Source organism: Neovison vison, chromosome 2, assembly GCF_020171115.1.
Source record: "Neovison vison isolate M4711 chromosome 2, ASM_NN_V1, whole genome shotgun sequence".
Lineage (NCBI taxonomy): Eukaryota > Metazoa > Chordata > Mammalia > Carnivora > Mustelidae > Neogale > Neogale vison.
In genome coordinates, this window is record NC_058092.1 from 86,199,462 (window position 1) to 86,219,282 (window position 19,821).

General features: G+C 38.8%; 1 protein-coding gene across 4 annotated transcripts in view; it reads left to right on the forward strand.

Moving 5' to 3' along the window:
- The window catches only part of CDC14A (cell division cycle 14A), a 172,629-nt gene that overhangs the window by 111,302 nt on the left and 41,506 nt on the right, over positions 1–19,821 (forward strand). For all 4 annotated transcript variants that reach the window (XM_044238766.1, XM_044238769.1, XM_044238767.1 and 1 more), the window contains exon 10: positions 3,833–3,971. In XM_044238766.1, the coding sequence (XP_044094701.1) occupies positions 3,833–3,971 (139 nt within the window). The remainder of the gene's footprint in view (positions 1–3,832; positions 3,972–19,821) is intronic.

A 19,821-nucleotide genomic window follows, 5' to 3' on the forward strand; every position in this document is an offset into this window, starting at 1 on the left:
TACTTCAAATGGTAACAGGCTACACACATGCACACACATGCACACCCCCATCTAATAAAACATTACAAATATAATTTTTAAAAAGATTAAATGGGAAGGGAATGTCAAGCATCTGTAAACATGAGCTTGATTGTAATTTCATTTGCATTTTTAAAATAAAGATTTTATTTTTAAGTAGTCTCTGTGCCTAATGTGGGGCTCGAACTCACAATCCCGACATCAAACAGTCACATGTTCCGCCAACTGAGCCTGCCAGGTGCTGCTCATTTGGATTTTGATGTGTACTTTCAACCTGGTATCGTTGCCTCAAAGAGGGAGAATTTTTCCCCCCCAGGGGTGGGTTGTGAGGAGGAACTATTCTTTTTCTGTGTAAAACACAGATTTACATACAGTACATAGAGATATGCAGTTTACTGTGGCAGTAACATTTCATGGGAGACCATCAGGAAAAATGTCTTAAAGAGGCTCTTGGAGGAGGCAATAAAGAAAAAAAGATTGAGAAACACTGATTTAGAGACCGCTTTTTCACGCTTTTAAGTTGATGGAACTAGAATGCATCTGAAAATTGGTAACATGTCATAGTTTAATTTTTTCTTACTTAGGTGGAACTGAACTAATGGTGCATATCACACCGTTAGGCAACTTGATGGTAACTTAGATTTGCTGAGACACCTGTGTATTTCCAAATACTGGAAAACTAGAGAAGATGCTCTTTATTATTTGACCAGCAAAACAGACAAAAGGACTCCTCCTCTGGGGGGAAAGGTTTTTAAGCATATTAAAAACAAAGCTGTCTACTTTTCATTTCCTTTTCTAACTAAATGTTTTCATGGATGAAAATGACCTTGGATCCCTTTTCCAGGCCAGAAATAGCAGTTATCTTTGATTTTCTCTGTGACCCAGTCCACAATTCTTTCTAACTCAGCCCCTCCTTTTTACTACCACGGTCAGTCCAGCCCCATCTTTGCCCCTTGCGGCCCCTCTGTGCACCTTCCTGCTCCAGCCTCCAGCTGCTTCCCGGCTCCCCGCTCTGTATTTTCCAGCATTGTCCATGTGCTGCTTCCAGATCTGTCTGCTTTTATCACAGCACTTTCTTGCCCCCAAAGATATGCAACTTTATTTTGCCCTTTCTATTTGTTAAAGGAAAAAATACTTGTTTTTTACATGATAGCAGTTGTATGTTTATTAGCTATTGATCATATCAGGAATTCTGTAATACTTTTAAAATAGTTGAATTTTGTTCATGAAAGCATCGTCTGTGTATATCTAAGGAGTAATAATGCACATACCCAGGAGATGGGACTTAATCAGTGCTCAGAGAACAGTGGACCTGGCGTTGGGGACTCCTAATGATAACTCAGTGGTCCTTTGTGTCTTTGGCCTATGACTGGGGACCTATTCACCTAAACCTGGGCTCTTCCATTTGACTCAAAGGTGCTCTTTTTCCTGGTCTTTTCCACACATCTGACCTTATTCTGCCCTCTGACACACACTGACATGTTCTTCAGCCAGGCTTTCATTTATCACACCCTTTGCTGAAAATATTCTGTGACCTTCCTATTGTTTAGAGTCTGCTAAAGTCCATGTCAGCAATGACACCTTTTTTGAAGACACCAGCAGCTCCCCCAATACCCCCCTCCTTTCTCTGAGAGCCCAGTTTCAGTTCAAACTTCATTTCTTTGTTATTTTTTCTTAATATTCTGCAACTAGTGGGATACTCATTGTAGTAAAAAACTATATCCAGTACTTGCTTATATCCTTGTTCTTGGAGCAGAACCCTATCCTGGGCATCTTGAATAAGAATTTGAACGGCTGAAGTTAATGTTTAACAATAAAGAAAGAGCTACTTTCTTTTTCTTTTTTTCTCCAAAAATTTATTTATTTGAGAGAGAGAGAGAGAGAGTGCAAGTATGAATGAGCAGAGGGGCAGAAGGAGATAATCTTCAAGCAGACTCCCCCTTGAGCACAGAGCCTGACGTGGGGCTCAATCCCATGACCCATGAGATGGTCACCGGAGCTGAAGCCAAAAGCCAGATGCTCAACTGTCAGAGCCACCCAGGCAACCCAGAGCTACTTTATTCTTCTATAAGAAAAAGTTCAGAGACCTTGGGTGGCTCAGTTGGTTAAGTGTTTGCTTTTGGCTCAGATCATGATCCCAGAGTCCCGGGATTGAGGCCTGCATCAGGCTCCTTGCTCAAGGGGGAGCCTGCTTCTCCCCCTGTCTGCTGCTCCCCTGCTTGTACTTGCATTCCCCCTCTCTCTGACAAATAAATAAATAAATAAATGGAAAAGTGTATATGATACAAGCAGATTTTAAGTAGTGGAAAAATAACTGCATACTGTAGAACTTACAGTCCTCCAAGAAGCCAGATATGGAAAGATTTAGAAAATGTTTGTAAATGAGCTTTATTGTTCAGTCCTGTACAGGCATCCTGCTTCTCTTCATATTTCTGTTTCCAGATCTTTTATGGTACCTTGTACACAGTGGGTCTCAGTCCGTACCTGTAAAATGAATGACAGGCTGTGAGACAAGAATGGAAGGAATTCTGGGATGAGAATCAGGACTCTGGGGGCATTTTAGTCCTGGATTCTGTACTCCCTTGTTCTATGAGTCAATTGGTTGCTGTCTTTGGGCCTTCATTGTTTTGGTATAGGAACAACCACCACTATCAAGAACCTGTGGCTTGATAAAGTTTTTGAGTGTTTTTGCAAAAGGAGAAAGCCAGTGTGTATTTTTTTTTTTTTAAGTTCGGCTAAAATGCAAATCAGGTCCTATCACTTTTATTTCTTTGGAGAGAGGGAAGGACATACATCAATTGGTAAAAATACTTTGAAGAAATAAATCAGAGTTCACAATAACCAGTATTTCATTGAAAGTCATTTTTGGAAAGTCATTTCTAGCCGTATTACATAATCTTATGTAACAGAGAGTACATTCAACGTAAAGAACACAAGCTAACACCAAAGTTCTTAGAAAATGCAGGAACCCCGGGGAAGTGAGATTTGAGCACTTCTGTTCGCTTTGTTCTTCCTCAGCGGACTGTGCACTCTCCCGAGGGCAGTGACCCTCTCTCTTTTATTTGTCACTGTGCCCTCTAGCTCCTAGCATGTTTCCTGGCAGGTCTCAAGTGCTCCATCCATATCTACCGACTGAGGCAATCATGAAATCCTGGGCTCTGATGGAGTGACAGGGAAGTCAGACGACCATCTGCTAGAGGTAGTATTGAAACAGCTGTGGACTAGGGAGTCGGTGAGGCTTGATGACATCTGTGGCATCTTCCAACTTTGATCCTGTGATTCCTTATTCTATGATGAGTTAAAAAGGAACTAACCATTGAAACAAGCTCTACCATGGGTCATGATAATACGATCAGTTACACGGCTGACTCAGATCATACAAACTGTGAACTGTAGATTCATCTCAGCCTGGGCTGGGGTCCGGGATGGGGAGGGTGGAGACACCTGACAGGTGATATTCTGCAAATGCTTGTCATGGGGCCCGCATTGTCTTAACAACATCCACAATGACAGGCATTCCCAAAGGCCCCCAGGGGTCGAACTTGATCGTTTTTCAAGACCCTTGCTCTGATATGTTCTTATATAGTCTTATTTGAATTGTATGATCTATTTTTAGAAGATTTTTTGTGTTAGAATTATCTCTTAACTCCACATCATATAAAAAAGCATTGAATTATTGTTTGGGTTTAAAACACTTGTGTTATACAAAATCATTGCAGTTTTGGGGCAGGGTTTGATTTTGGTATTTTTATGAGTGCCTTTGCTATATTTTGTCTTTTTTGATCTGTTTCCTTTTTTTTTTTTTTTTTTGCAGCTGGTCTTGGAAGAACAGGGACGTTGATAGCCTGTTATGTCATGAAACATTACAGGTTTACACATGCTGAAATAATTGCTTGGATCAGAATTTGCCGGCCAGGCTCCATTATAGGACCCCAGCAGCACTTCTTGGAAGAGTAAGTATATGGCCTCCGTTATCATATTATGTCCTTGTTCTGATCATTTCTACCTTGTGTCATCCTGGTTGTGGACTAGGTCAAGCCTGTGCTTATAAAATGACTGCACTGTGTGAGAAGTCTGTGCCTCTAATGGAATATTGTTGATTTGACAGCTAATGCATTCTAACTTTGTACCTTTTTTATCTCTCAGATCAGGTGAGAGAAGAAAATCACAGAGCCATCTCTGCCTACCTTTTTTCTGTCATTTTCTATGTGTGATCTGGCTACGGTGCAATTTTCTTATGTCATCCTACTTGACACTTTTCATTCTTTTCTTTTGTTTGCGTGTCTAAAAGCAGAATGAAAAAAACCACAACTAAGGTCCATCAGTGATGCTGGTGACATTGCTGCTTTCCTGACAACGAACTAAACTGCTAGAGTAGCTGCAGGTTATGAGTTACCAAGGAAGAAAAAAAGAGAACTGAGTTTTAGTCCTGGCCCTGCCACTAAATGGCTTTAAGACCGTTATTTGGAAGAATACTTACAAATCCATCTGTCCTTTCATTCATTCACCCTCATGAACTGTTTGTCAAACCCCATCCCCTAAAGTGGAGAGATTTAACTCGTAAGGGAACGATCCTTTCTGGTTTCCCTGTAAAATTTTAGAAATTACCACTGATTTATCCACTAATAAAGGGAGGAGATGAAGTTAGCATTAGCTGATTTAGGTCCAGCTCTAAAATGTTACCAATTATTTCTTATACAGAAATTTCATTTTTCCCCCCCTCTTTATGCTGTATGGCTATATCTTGAATAGCATTCTTTTCTATATAATTAATTCTTTTCTTGTTTAAATCATTTTCTGTTGGTGAGAAACAAATGATTTGTGACTTTGACTGGAGGATGCTAGAAGTGAGCCATAAGCATCTGAAATGTTTAACAGGATTTGAGGAATCCTGCTGAGGTATTACATTAGTTGTGTGTAGGGGGTGGGGTGTAGGTAAGAAAACAGTGCTGGAAATGTGAATTTATATCTTTACCTCGAAGAATGAAATGGAAGTGTAGTGAATACACAAAAAATACCAAGAAGCAGGATCATTAAGAAGATAGAGTTTCCTAGGGTTAGCCCATGAGATACGAATACTTCCAGTATTTTAGAGATTTATTCTTTATCAGCTTCTCAGTCAGGGTTTCTGCTATTTTGCTTTCTGTGCACCTAGAGCGTGGAGCCGGGTGCTGTGTACCTACCAGCCACTTGTTGTACTGCTTGCTCGCCGAAGTTAAATAAATGGCTTTAGGATTAGGAAACAGAAACTGAGACACTACTAAGCCTGGTTCTTTTAAGTTGTTCCACTGTTAAAACCATTGTTGGGAAGATTGTTCCTTCATTAGTTACCTACTGAATACTCATCTTGCTCCAGGTACGGCTCCCAGGGTGAGGAGATGTAGCTGAGAATTGTACCTCCTTTTCCCCGGGGGGTGTGGGATACCACAACCCTCCTGCTGTGTGCCTGTGCACCGCCCCCCCATGCCTTCTCTCTGCCACATCTGAAAATACCAACAGAAGAAATTAGTTTTTTTTTCTTTTTTTCCCATTTCTAGGTACTTAAGTTAGAAAACTCAAGGTATTTCCTTTGGTGTGAGTGCATATTACAGTTTTCTAAGTATTGTTCTGTAAGAACTGAGTTACAGGAATGACTTCCTTGCATAACTGAAGCATTAAAATCAGTCATTAATTACAGTTATTAAATTAAAATCAGGCCTAAAATAAGTCATTAATGCTTAGATCAGAACCTTCCTGAAGGCAGGTTCTCTGTCTGAGGCACTGGACCTTCCGTGCGTTGCAGTAGTTCTTACAGAGCTAGTGTGGGGAAAATGCCTGCCTCATTCCCAGGCCTTCCCGGGCTTTATCAGATCACCTCCAACAAGGGGAGGGTCTAATCTGCTTTGTGCTCTGAGTGGTACCAGAGGAACTATTGTGCTAACTGGACTGTGTATACTTCTCTTCTCCTCTCATTTTTTTCTTCCCAAGCCTATGTCTTGATGTCCCCATAGCAGAAGACATTGCTTAGTGCATACGTGATGTTCATTCTTCTGACACTTGTTCCATGCACACTCTCTGTCAGGCCGTACTCTTGGGCCTGGGGTTGCAGCAGGGAACTTGCCAGACAAGGTCCTTTGCTCCCCGGTGTAGTATTTCTAATGGAAGGAGCAGACCATAAACAAGCATGTAAGTTTATATACAAGATAATTTCTGACGGTGCTGTGAACAATGGAGACTAGTGGTGGGGGAGAGGGGCGATTACAGAGGATGGGAGAGCCCTTTGGTCAAGGTTTCTTGAAAGTGAGCCAGAACGTCGGGGGTGAGAAGGAGCCAGGGCTGGCAGTCTGAGTTGTGTCCTGGGTATCAGACATGCAGAGGTCCTGAGACGGGAACACGTCCAGCATTTCTGAAGCCTAGAAAGAAGGCTGGTGTGGGGAGAATATAGTGAGCTGGGAGGGGGTGGTTTGAGAGGTCCGCTCGCCCAGTTTCTGCAAAGTGAACACACCCATGTAACCACGCTTCAGATCAGGAAATGGAACAATTAGCAGCATCCAGAAGCTCCTCTTTGTGCACCTTCCGTCCACTCCCCAGTTCTTTGGCGCATCTAGCCATTATGCTTGCTTCTAACACCGGAGACGAGTTCTGCCTTATTGTAACCTTGCACAAATAGAATCAGTATGTATGTCTGGCTTCTTCTAGTCAACATTATTTTATTGTTACATGTAAAACTAATGTGTTCATTTTCATTGCTGGATAAAATTCCATTGTTTGAATATGTAATATTTTAGTTCTTCTTTTGATGGATATTTAAGTTGTGTCCAGTTTGGGGCTCTTTCCTATCTTTGGTCCATCTATCTTTTAGATGAATACCTGTGAGCCATTCATTCAGTTATAGTGAGTATCACTAAAGACTTTTCCAAAGCAGATCGCCACTGTGGATTCCTATCAATAGCAGGTGGGAATTCCACTTTCTTCACGTGATTACTAAGACTTGATATGGCAGTCTTTTAAATTTAAGTCATTATACTCTGCTTGTAGTGGCAATTCGCTTTGTAATTTTAATTTTCTGTTCTCTGTTAACTAATGTGGTTGAACTTTTCATGTATTTGTTGGCCACTTGTGTTTGCCCTCTCTTTTTAAAAAAAGATTTTATTTATTCATTTGAGACAGGGAGAGGGAGGGGGAGAGAGAGAGAGAGAGAGAGCATGAATCAGGGGGAGTGTCAGAGGGAGAGGGAGAAGCAGGTTCTCCACTGAGCAAGGAGCCGGATGTGGGACTTGATCCCAGAACCCTGGGATTTTGACCTCAGCTAAAGGCAGACGCTTAACCGTCTGAGCCACCCAGGCGCCCCCGTGTATTCTCTTTTATGAAACACATTTTCAGATCTCTTACCTCATATTTGTAGCGGCTGTCTTTTTCTTGTCGTTGTGTAGGAGTCTTAATATTCTGGCTAATGCACACTGTCCATTCTATGTAATGCAGATATATTCTGCTTCTCTTGGGGTTTGCTATTTTACTCCATAGTGTCTTTTGAATAGAATTTCTTGTGAGAATTTTTATGATCTACTCTCTTAGAACTTTAAAATATGCAAATACAATATTATTAACTGTAGTCATCCTGTTGCCTATTATATTCTCAGAACTTACTTATCTTATAACTGGAACTTTGTAGCTTTTGACCCTTTCCACCCATTTCTCCCACCCCCTACCTCTGGCAGTCACCAGTCTATTATCTGAGTCTGTGAGCCTGTTTTTTGTTTTTGTTTTTTTTTTTGTTTTGTTTTTTAGATGCCACATGTAAATAAAATCATATAGTATTTGTTTTCCCTGTGTGACTTATTTCATTTAGTGTAATGCCCTCAAGTTCTATCCATGTTGTCACAAATGGCAAGATTTCCTTTGTTTTTATGGCTGAATAATATTTCGTTATATATAAATGCATTTTCTCTATCCGTTCATCCATCAGTGGATGAAGCTTAGATTGTTTCCATTTGGCTGTTGTAAATAATGCTGTAATGAACGTGGGGGGGTGCAAGTATCTTTTTGAGTTAGTGTTTTCATTTTCTTGGAATGAATGCACAGAAGTGCAAGTGTTAGATCCTGTGGTAGTTCTATAGTAAATTTTTTGAGGAACCTCCATACTGTTTTCCATAGTAGCTGCACCAATTTATATTCCCACACACAGCACACTGGGGCTCCCTTTAAATCACTTTCTGGTTTCTAATGCCATAGATTTGTTTTATTTGCTCTTGGCCTTTGTTTTCTTCTCAGAAGATTGTTTTTTCAGATACATTCATGTTTAGTATGTCAGTAGTTTGTTTCTTTTTATTACTTAGCATCCCACCTTTTGAATGTATCACGATGTATTGACCCATACAGCTGTTGATGGGTATTTAGGTGATGTTTCGGTTGGTTGTTAGGAATGAAACTGCTGTGACTGTTCTTCTATAAGTCTTTTTGTGGACATATGTCTTCATTTCCTTTATTTAAATACCTAGGAATGAAGGTCACTGGATCATAGGGTTAAATATAGTTTAACTTCATGAGGAATGATTTTCCAAGGTGGTTAAATCATTTTATATATTACTTATTGGAGTATAAGTTCTAACTGTTCCACACTGTTGCCAACATTCTGTTTTGTAAACTTGTTTTTTAGGCAGGAGTGGAAGCCATTCTGGTTGGTGTGAAATAGTGTATCAATTTGTATTTTCCTGATGGCTAATGATGTTGAACATTTTTTTCACACATATATGTATCTTTTGGGAGATGTTTGGCCAAGTCTTTGCCTATTTAAATTTTTTCTTGTTTCTGTTGATTGTAGTGGTTCTTTATATATTTTATGTCATTATTTTATTTTATTTTTATTTTCAAAATAGGTTTTGTTTCTTTCCCAAATGTTTTTGAAGAATTTCCAAGGTATTTTTTTATTTTAAAAAATATTTGTTGAAGTTACTATAAAACGATTATTTTTCACAGTACTATATATAGAGTTGATGGAAAATATATTGTTTTTCTACAAATTATATAATATTAGGAAGAGCAGTTAAAATTGTATGTCACAGTTTTACAACAGGTATTTTTGCTTTTCATTGAGTTTTTTTTAAAACAAATTTACTAATTTAAGAGAGAGAGGTAAGGAGCATGAATGGAGGTAGGGGCAGAGGGATAGGGAGAAGTAGATTCCCAGCAGAGCAGGGAGCCCAATATGGGGCTCCATGCCAGGATCCTGAGATCATGACCTGAGCCAAAGGCAGACACTTTAATTGACTAAGCCACCCAAGCACCCCAGTGAGATTTTTTTTTAATTGAAATGTAACCGACATATAACATTATATTAATTTCAGTCATAAAACACAATGATTTGATATTTGTATATATATTTTAGATACAAGTCTTTTTGTCAAATACATTGTGCTATATGTCTTTTAATGAACAGAATTTAAAATTTTGCTGAACTTGATTTTTGAAAATTAACCATGTATCTTTCAACCTTACTAATTTCACTTATTAGTTCTAGTAGTTTTCCTTATTGCTAAGTTTTCCAGTACAGTGTTAGTTAGGGGTGGTGAAAATGGACATCCTTGTCTTGCTCTCGATATTAGACAGATGGCATTCATACTTTCACCACTCAATGCGCTGTTAGTTGTGGGGCTTTCACAGATCACTTTTATCTGAATGAGGAAATTTCTTCCCAGTTCTAGTTTATTGAGAGTTTCTATTAACAGTGGGTATTGAATTTTGTCAGTTTTTTCTACATCTATCAAGATAATCGCATATTTTTTTCTCCTTTATACTGCTAAATGTGAACTACATTGTTTTTCTAATGTGAAGCCGTAATGGCCGTTATGGGCTTTTATGTCTTCCTAGGGTGGATTTGATATGCTAATTTTTCTTAGGGATTTTTGTGTTCATGTCATGAGAGGTAATGATGTGCGATTTTCTTTTCTTATAATACTTTTAAGTTTCAGTATCAGGGTCATGCAAACTTCATAAGATGAATTGTTTATTTTCTGAAAAGAGTAATATAAGATGGTATTACTGGATTTGAGGGATGGGATGGGAACTTAGGAGATATAAGTGTTATTTGGAGATAAGGGTCTAGTTGATGTTGGATGACCTAGAAAGGTTGGTCTTATGACCAACAGGGGCAAACCAGGGCATGCACTATGAGGGGTTTGGTTCTGAAAGTCTTTCAGAGTCAGGTGGGTCATCAGTTGAGGCCATGGGCTATCGGCCATCAGAAGACTTTCTATTAAACAGTTCCTGGGGATATGGTGGCCAAGGGGCTGCGCAGAGATCCCCACTGGGACCACTTGCTTAGGTGTCTAGGAGGGAGGGGAGTGTGGGATACCTACATAATCTTTGCTACATTGCAGGGTGGTGCTGTGGCCCATTGGGGCCAATGCTGGGTCACTGAAAGCCTGAGGTGTCATGGTGACTACACACTTCTATTCACTTCCTTCCTTATTTTTTTAAAAGATTTTATTTATCTATTTATTTGAGAGAGAGTGCACGCGAACAAGTATTGGGGGGTAGGGGGACGGGAGAGGGAAGAGAGAGAATATCAAGCAGACTCTGGGCTGAGTGAGGGACCCATTTCAGGACTTGATCCTAGGACCTGAGATCATGACTTGAGCTGAAACCAAGAGTCAGAGGCCTAACCTACTGAGGCACCCCTGACTCTTTTTTAACCATCCTGTCTGGAAAGTTTATTTCACATTTTGCATGCCTTTCTCTAACCATTCTAAACATAACCTCAACCCTTCTCCTAAGCTATATATATATATACACACACACACCAACAAGCACATACAAACACATACACTGTTAATTCAAGTTTTTATTTTGCAGTAATTATAGATTAATGTACATTTATAAGTAGTAATAGAGAGGGTTCCTATGTATTTACTCACTTTCCCCAAATGCGAATATCTTGCAAAATTATAGTATAACATCACAATCAAGATATTGACATTGATAGAGTGAAGACACAGAGACCTGTCACCACTAAGAGTTCTTCACATTGCCATTGTACAGCCACACTCATGTTTTTCTTGCCTTTATCCCCTCGTTACCTTCTGACAACTGCTGATGCAGTCTCCATTTGTGTATTTTTCATTTTGAGAATGTTACAAATATGGGATCATAGAGCATGCAACCTTTTAGGGTTGGCATTTTCCATTCACTGTAATTCCCAGGAGGTTCATTGGGAATGTTGCATGTATCAGTAACTTGCTCCTTTTTTTTTTTTTTTTTAAGATTTATTTATTTGCTTAGTTGAGAGAGAGAGAGAGAGAGTGCACACCCATGAGTGGGAGGAGGGCAGAGGGAGAGGGAGAGAGGGAATCCCAAACAGACTCCCCACTGAGCACAGAGCCTGGCACAGGGCTCGATCCCATGACCCTGAGATCATAACCTGAACTGAAATCAGGAATTGGGTGCTCAAGCTATTGAGCCATCCAGTGCCCCTCACTTATTCCTTTTTATGGCTGAGTAGTATTCCAGGGAATGAATGTAGTACTGTTTGTTAACCATGAAGGATCGCTGGGCTGTTTATGGTTTTTGGCTATTATGAGTAAAGATGCTATAAATGTTTGTATATAGGTTTTTACATGAACATAAGTTTTCATTTCTCTGGGATAAGTGCCCAAGACTGCAGTTGGTGAGTTGTATGGGACATGTTTAGTTTTATAAGAAACTGTCAAACTGTTTTCTAGAGTGGCTGTTTCATTCTACGTTCTCACTAGCAATGTATGAATGATTGAGTTTTTCTTTATATTTGCCAGCATTTGGTGGTGTTGCTGTTTTTGTTTTAGCCACTCTGATAGATAAGTAGTGATATATCATTATAGTTTTAATTTACATTTCCTTAGTAAATAACAATAAGCAACTTCTCATGTACTCATTTGCCATCCATGTATCTTTTTGGCGAAGTGTCTGTTCAAATCTTTTGTCCATTCTTTATTGAGTTGTTTGTTTTCTTATTATTGAGTTTTGAGAGTTCTTTTTTAAAAAAAGATTTTATTTATTTACTTGCAAAACAGAGAGCAGAGCAGGAGAGAGAGAGAGAGAGAGAGAGCACACGAGTGGTGGGGAGGAGCAGAGGGAGAGGGAGGAGCAGACTCCCTGCAGAGCAGGGAGCCCAATGTCAGGCTCCGTCCCAGGACCCTGCGATCATGACCTGAGCTGAAGGCAGAGGCTTACTGACTGAGCCATCCAGATGTCCCTTGAGAAGGTCTTCATACATTTAAAGGTAATAATTTTTTGTCTGATAAATATTTTGAAAATAATTTCTCTCAGTCTATAATTTGTCTTTCATTCTCTTAATAGATTCTTTCACAGAGGAAAATTTTAAATTTTGATGAAGTCCCATTTATCATTTTTTCCCTTTTTTAGATCATGCTTTTAGTATCAAATCTAAGATCTCTCTGCTTAGCTCTAGATCCCCATAATTTCTCATGTTTTTTCTAAAAGGTTTGTAGTTATGTGTTTTTAGTTAAGTTGGTGATTCTTTTTTTTTTTTTTTTTAAGATTTATTTATTTACTTATTTGAGAGTTGCGAGCAAGCATGAGCAGGGGCAGAGGGCAGAGGGAGAGAGAAAGGGAGAAGCAGACTCTCCACTGAGCAGGGAGCCTGGTGCTTGATCCCAAGCCCTCAGGATCATGACCTGAGCCAAAGGCAGACGCTTAACCACTGAGCCACCCAGGCACCCCTAGTGATTCATTTTGAGTTAATTTTTGTATGAGGCATGAGATGTATGGTGCATTTGTTTCTTTTTGCGTATGGAGGTGCTCTGGCACTATTTGTTAAAATAGTTTTCTCCATTGAATTGCTTTGACATCTTTGTTAAAAATGTATGGCTCTATTGCTTTGTTCTTTATTCTGTCTGTTCCATTTGTCCTTCTAATAGCACACTGTCTGGATACCGTACCTACATAGTGAGTGAGCCTTAACATTGGAAGAGTGGTTCCCCTACTTTCTCTTTCTTTAACAAAATTATCTTAGCAATGCCAGATCCTTTTCTTTTCTGTGTAAATTTTAGAATAATCTTGTCCATGTCTACAAAAAGTCATGCTGTGATTTTGATAGGAATGTGTTAAAACCTCTTTATTGGGAGAATTGACATATTTAGTACTGTTAAGTCTTCCAGTCCCTAAACACAGTATGTCTCTTCATTTATCTAGATGTCCTTTGATTTCTTTCATCAGTATGTGTAGCTTTCAGCTTTTACAAGTCCTGTTTTGTTAGATTTACACCTAAGTAATTTGCTTTATTTGCATGATTATAGATAGTAATATATTTTACATTTCAGAGTCCATGTGTTCATCACCAGTATGTATAAATACAGTTGATTTTCTATCTATGTTTATTTTATATCCTGAAATTTGTGTGTGTGTGTGTGTGCGCGCACACATGAATTCCTGGGGATTTCTACAAAGGCAATCATGTCATCTACAAATAGGGACAGATTATTTCCTTTCCTATCTGCATATCTTGTCTGGTCTGGTCTTTTCCTCTCTTTTCTTTTCTTCCCTTCCCTTGGTGCAGAGTCTGAACTTTTAGCACTATGATGAATAAGAGTGGTGAGAGCAGACATTCTTCACTTGTTCCTAATCTTGGGCTTGGGGGGAAGCATTCACCATTATATTGAATGTTAATTAGACGTTTGCTATAGATGTACTTTACAAGTAGAGGAAGTTCCCCTCTCCTTTCCAGAGAGTTTTATCATGAATGAGTATGGAATTTTGTCTTGCTTTTTCTGCATTGATTCGTATCATATCTTTTTCTTTGTTAGCCTGTTAATTTGGTGGATTGCCTTAATTAAAAAAAACATATTAAATAAGCTTTGCATTCCAGGAATAAACCCTACTCAATATATTATAAATGAGAGTCTTGCAAATGTGATCAAGTTAGGGATCTTAAAGTGGAATGATTGTCCTGGATTAATCTGGCAAGTTCATTCTAATCATAGGAGGACATAGGAGGAGTTAGAAGAAATGCGATGATAGAAACAGAGATCTAACTGACATACTTTGAACATGGAGGAAGGGGCCATAAACCAAGGAATAAAGGCAGCCACTGGCAGCTGAAAAACCAAGGAAACAGATTCTTCCTGTAGAGCCTCCAGAAAGGATCAACCCTGTCAATACCTTCCTTGACTCTAGCTCAGTGAAAGTGATATTGACCTTCTGACCTCCAGAACTACGTGGGAGTAAATATGTCTTCTTCTGAGCCATGAGGTGTGTGGTAATTTGTTACAGCAGCTTTGTGTAGATAGGAAACTTCTATATCTGCATAGTGTACCAGTAAGGAAATAGGTATAGTGAGATACACAGATCCTCTGTGAACATGGGCATTCTGAAATTCTCTTATTCATCATATTTCTACTTTAGGCTATTCAGAGTAGGAGAGTCCTCAGGTGCACATGTTATTTAAGGAATACTGAACTACAGCAATGTGTAAGATGAATCAGGTGGAGGGAGATTGAAAAGAGACTATCATCATCTAAAGAGGTCAGCTCTTGTTGAAGGGGCCAGAAGTTCGACTGAGGAATTAGAGACAGGTGGGGACCAGGGCATCTCAAGGAAGTCAGTCTCAGGCTTTGAAGCCTGACTAATGGTAGGAGAGACGAAGGGCTTTGAAGCCTGACTAATGGTATGAAAGATGAAGAGAGTGACACCATCGATGACGCAAAAGCATGAATAAGTAACACATTCATTAGGCGAGAAGTAAGAGGATTAAAAAGTTATCTGACAGGCTTTCATCTGTCAAAAATGACTGCATTAGGTTAGAAAGATTGTATTCTTTCAGAGGTGAGAAATCCAATCGTTGCCTTTTGGGTAATGTTAATTCTAAATCTGTGACTTTAGGGTAGAACATCCTGTTAGTCCTTGAAGACTAAAATATGGCCAGGTGTTTGATTTCTGCGTCTTGAAGAAAATTTCCCCTTATCTCACCAGAAGCGCGAGGGGTGTTATTAGCATCCTTGTGAGTTGATGAATTTATGTATTGGCAGATCAAGACCTTTTCTTTGTTATAGTCTGAAATCTTATATTTGAATTTTTTCCTAGGATATAAATAAAATTGTTTACAAACCATCAAGTGATTTTTTTCTTTTACTTCAAACTATTGTTCTTAAGCTAAAAATTCCATTCTGGCCCCAAAATATGTGTTCTACCAAGCATCCTCAAAATTTTTAAAAAGAGGCACAAACACATCTCTCTTACTGAGTGAAATCTAAACCCATCCTTTTCAGGGACAGCCTGTGGAAATACAGAGGTGGAATCAAGCTGCTTTTATGACTTGTTTGATTCTATTTATTGAATGTTCAGTTGTGGTGTATGATGACCTCTGGATCATGATCTGTTAATGATTTCATTCATAAGAAAGGAAGCCTTCAAGGGCTGGTACTGGGTTTCCACGGGGACTTCAACGCATGGATATTTGCAATGATGTGTGATATAATGATACTGTTTTCTTTTTATTTATGTATTTATTTTTAATTTAAAAATTTTCCTTTAGATATAATTGACATAACATTATATTAGTTTCAGGTATACAATGTAATATTTGATATTTGTAAATACTGTGAAATAATCACCACCTTAAGTCTAGTTAACATCCATCACTAAGTTTATACCTTTTGACTTTCTTCAGCCATTTTGCCCCCTTCCCATCCCCCATTTCTGGCAACCACCAATCTGTTCTCTTTATCTATGTATTCTTTTTCTTTTTTTTTTTCCATTTAGAATTTGTATATAAGTGAGATCACACGGTGTTTGTCTTTCTCTTTCTGACTTATTTCACTTAGCACAATGCCCTCAAGGTCCATCCATGTTACTGCTAATGGCAAGATTTCCTTCTTTTTTATGGCTGGATAATATTCTTTATGTATGTATTATGTATATTTTGCATATTTTTGTATGTATATATGTATTTAGGTACATATTATATATATTTGTGTGATTTATATATCTGATTGTGTGTGTGTATGTGTGTGTGTGTATTTACACTTTCTTTATTCATTCATCTATTAATGGACACCCAGGTTGCTAGTGTGTCTTTGTTGTTGGAAATAATGCAGCAATGAACATAGCAGTATATATATCTTTTCAGATCAGTGTTTTCATGCCATGCAGAAGTGGAATTGCTGCATCATATGGTAATCCTATTTAAAATTCTTTGAGGAGCTTCCATACTATTTTTCATAATGGCTGCACCAATTTACATTCCCACCAAGAGTGCACAGAGGTTTCCTTTTCTCTACAATCTCTCCAACACTTGCTATTTCTTATTTGTTTATTTATTTGTTTGTTTTGATAATAGCTATTCTGGCAGGTGTGAAGCGATATCTCATTGTGGTTTAGATTTATATTTCTCTGATAATTAGTGATGGTGAGGCTTTTCATGTACTTGCTTGCCATCTGTATGTCTTTGGGAAAATGTCTATTCCGATCCTCTGCTCATTTTTTAATTGGAATTTTTTTTGCTATTGAGTTGTGTGAGTTCTTTGTATATTATGGATATAAACCCCTTTCAGATATGATTTGCAAATATTTTCTCCCATTTGGTAGGCTGCCTTTTCATTTTGTTGGAAGCTAACTTTGCTGTGCAGAAGCTTTTTAGTTTGATATAGTCTCACTTGTTTATTTTTGTATTTGTTGCCTTTGCTTTTGGTCTCAGAGCCAAAAACTCAATGCCACGGCTTATATCAAGGAGCTTATTGCCTGTGTTTCCTTCTAAGTGTTTTATGGTTGTAGGTCTGATGTTCAGGTCTTCAATTCATTTTGAGTTGACTTTTGTGTATGGTATAAGACAGTGGTCCAATTTTATTCTTTTGCATATGGCTGCCCAGTGTTCCCTGCACCATTTTTTAAAGAATTTTTTAAAAGATTTTATTTATTTATTTGACAGACAGAGATCACAAGTAGGCAGAGAGGCAGGTGGTGGTGGTGGGGGGAACAGGCTCTCCACTGAGCAGAGAGCCTGATGCGGAGCTCAATCCCAGGACCCTGAGATCAGGATCTGAGCTGAAGGCAGAGGCTTAACCCATTGAGCCATCTAGGTGCCCCTTCCCCACACCATTTATTGAAGAGACTGTACTTTCCCCATTGTATATTCTTGGCTCCCTTGTTATACATTATTTTATCTTATATGTGTGGGTTTATTTCTAGGCTCTCTATTCTGTTTCACTGATCTATGTCTGTTTTTATGCCCTTACCATACTGTTTTGATCATTTTAGCTTTGTAATATAGTTTGTAATATAGTTTCCTGATCCTACAGGAAGTATGCCTCCAGATTTGTTGTTCTTTCTCAGAATTGTTTTGGCTATTTGGGACCTTTTGTGGGTTCTATACAAATTTTAGGATTGTTTATTTCTGTGAAAGATGTCATTGGAATCTTGATAGGGATTGTATTGAGTCTGTAGATTGCTTTGGGTGGCATCAACATTTCAATATTACTTCTTCCAATCCATGAGTGTAGAAGTTCTTTTTACTTTTAAGTTTCTTCCTGACACAGAGAGGACTCACGTAAAGGCTAAATCTGAACCCTGCAGGGAGTTTTGTCTTTGTAAAGTAGAACTTCCATTTTGAATAAAGTCATCTTTAAGGGAGCAACAGTTTTGTGGTTGGATTCTCTTTTTTTCCTAAATTCATAAATCAAAAATTCTCCCTTTCTGCTTTATTATCAAAGATAGTCTCATCAACATCCAGTCAGTTGGATGTTTGTCAACATTCTAATTTAGCTGTAAGTTGTTTTAGTGCTTCTTAAATATTAAAGTGTGTCAGAATCACTTGGGAATCCTATTAAATGCAGTTTGGGGTTCACCAGATCTAGGGTGGGACTTGAGATTCTGCATTTCTAATAAGCTCCCAGGTGATGTGATGTGGCTGGTCCTCCAACCACACTGTATAACAAGGGCCCATGGGTCATTCTTCCTCTGTAAATATCACTTATGCTACGTTAGTTTGGTGCTTAGAGCATGTGGTAAGTTTCACAGTTGGAAAGAACAATACTGGAAATTAGTAGTTAAACCATTGCTTTTTATTTTAGGAAATTACCAAAAGTAAAATGGAGAAAACCTGCTCAAGAAAAAATGGAAGTATTCTTGAAAATATCTAAAAATAATGGCTTGAGTTTTTAATTATAATTGATTCCTACTGTTTCTTTTGGTCATTTTTTTAGATACATGTGGTGGTCCAGGGAATATGTATTAACATTTTGTATAATCTATTTTAAAGTTTTAAGAATTTATCTTTCCTAAAATACAGAAATTGATTATTATAAGCTGGAATTTAAAATAACCATAGACAATATCATGGTTTACTTATAAGAATAACAAGCACAGGGGTGCCTGGGTGGCTGAGTTGTTAAGCGTCTGCCTTCAGCTCAGATCATGATCCCACCCTGCCCCACTGGGAGCCAGCTTCTCCCCTCCCCACTCATGCTCTCTTGCTATCTCTATCTCTCTCTCTCCCTAATAAATAAATAAAATCTTTAAAAAAAAAAAGAATAAAAAGCACATTGCATAGGTTCAAGTTTGCACTATTTGACAGTCAACATTTTTGCAGTAACACTCATTTATAAACCTCTAAATTGCTCTTCATTTATTCATTTATTGAGTGCCAATTGTATTGGATATGTTGGCTAAGCAAAAATTAAACCTTTGGGGCGCCTGGGTGTCTCAGTGGCTTAAGCCTCTGGGCTCAGGTCATGATCTGGGATCCTAGGATTGAGCCCTGCATCAGGCTCTCTGCTTAGCGGGAAGCCTGCTTTCCACTCTCTCTCTGTCTGCCTCTCCCCGCTTCTTGCGATCTCTCTCTCTCTCTGTCAAATAAGTAAATTAAAATTAATCTTAAAAAAAATTTAAATCAGTGTGGGTCCATATTAAGGATATGGTATATATAAGATTTGTGGGCAATGTGAATCAGAAATTTGCCCTGAAATACTCATGTCAATTACTAAAGACAGGCGATTGAGTGGTTTTTGTTTCATTTCTTGTGTGAAAAGGGTTAGAGGTGGGAAAGGAATGTCTTGTAAGCAATAATGCATCTGGTTTAGTTGAAAAGTTTGTATTTTGCCATAATACCACCGAACCAGCTTCTGACTGTGGAGGTCTGTACCTAAACTAGAACTAGCTTTGGGAACTCTTTACTCATTTCTTCTCTTCCAGCTACATTTTTCACGTGTTTCAGAATCAAGAACCTTCCCTTCTACCCTCAAATTCTGTCTAAACAGCTTCCTAGTAAATCTTCCATTTGTACTAAAGTATGAGTAGAACTCGTGAATATCTGTCTCCTTTCCACTTCCTGAGCCTGTGGTACTGCTTTCTGGTCTATCTTCCCTTGATACCAGGTTAGACCATTTCATTAGTCCAGTTCTTTAAACCGGGAACCATCTTGGTTTCCATAATAGCCATGGGGCAGTGGAGTAGGAGGCATGCAGGGCAGACTGGTACCCTAGTCACCGCTAGAGTAGGCCTACCTCAACCTACAGTGTGGGCTGGGTTTCTATATAGAATTGTGAATGGTGGCTTTGCATGGACACTGAGGTCGGGTATGCATCTAGGATGGAAGAAGTGATGAAAATGAAAACGAAGAGTTAAGGTGGTGGGGAGATAGGCTTAGTTTGGACTCCAGAATGTGAAGGAGAAATCAGCTACAAACAGAAGAAGCTGCACCTGACTATCATTGTGTTCTGAATGCAAAACCAGAAATAGCTGTGACAGTGCAACTGAGCAGGGGAGGGGCAGAGGGAGAGAGAATCTCAAGCTGCCCCCTCACTGCCTCCGTACCCCCGCCCCCACCACTGAGCAGAGTCC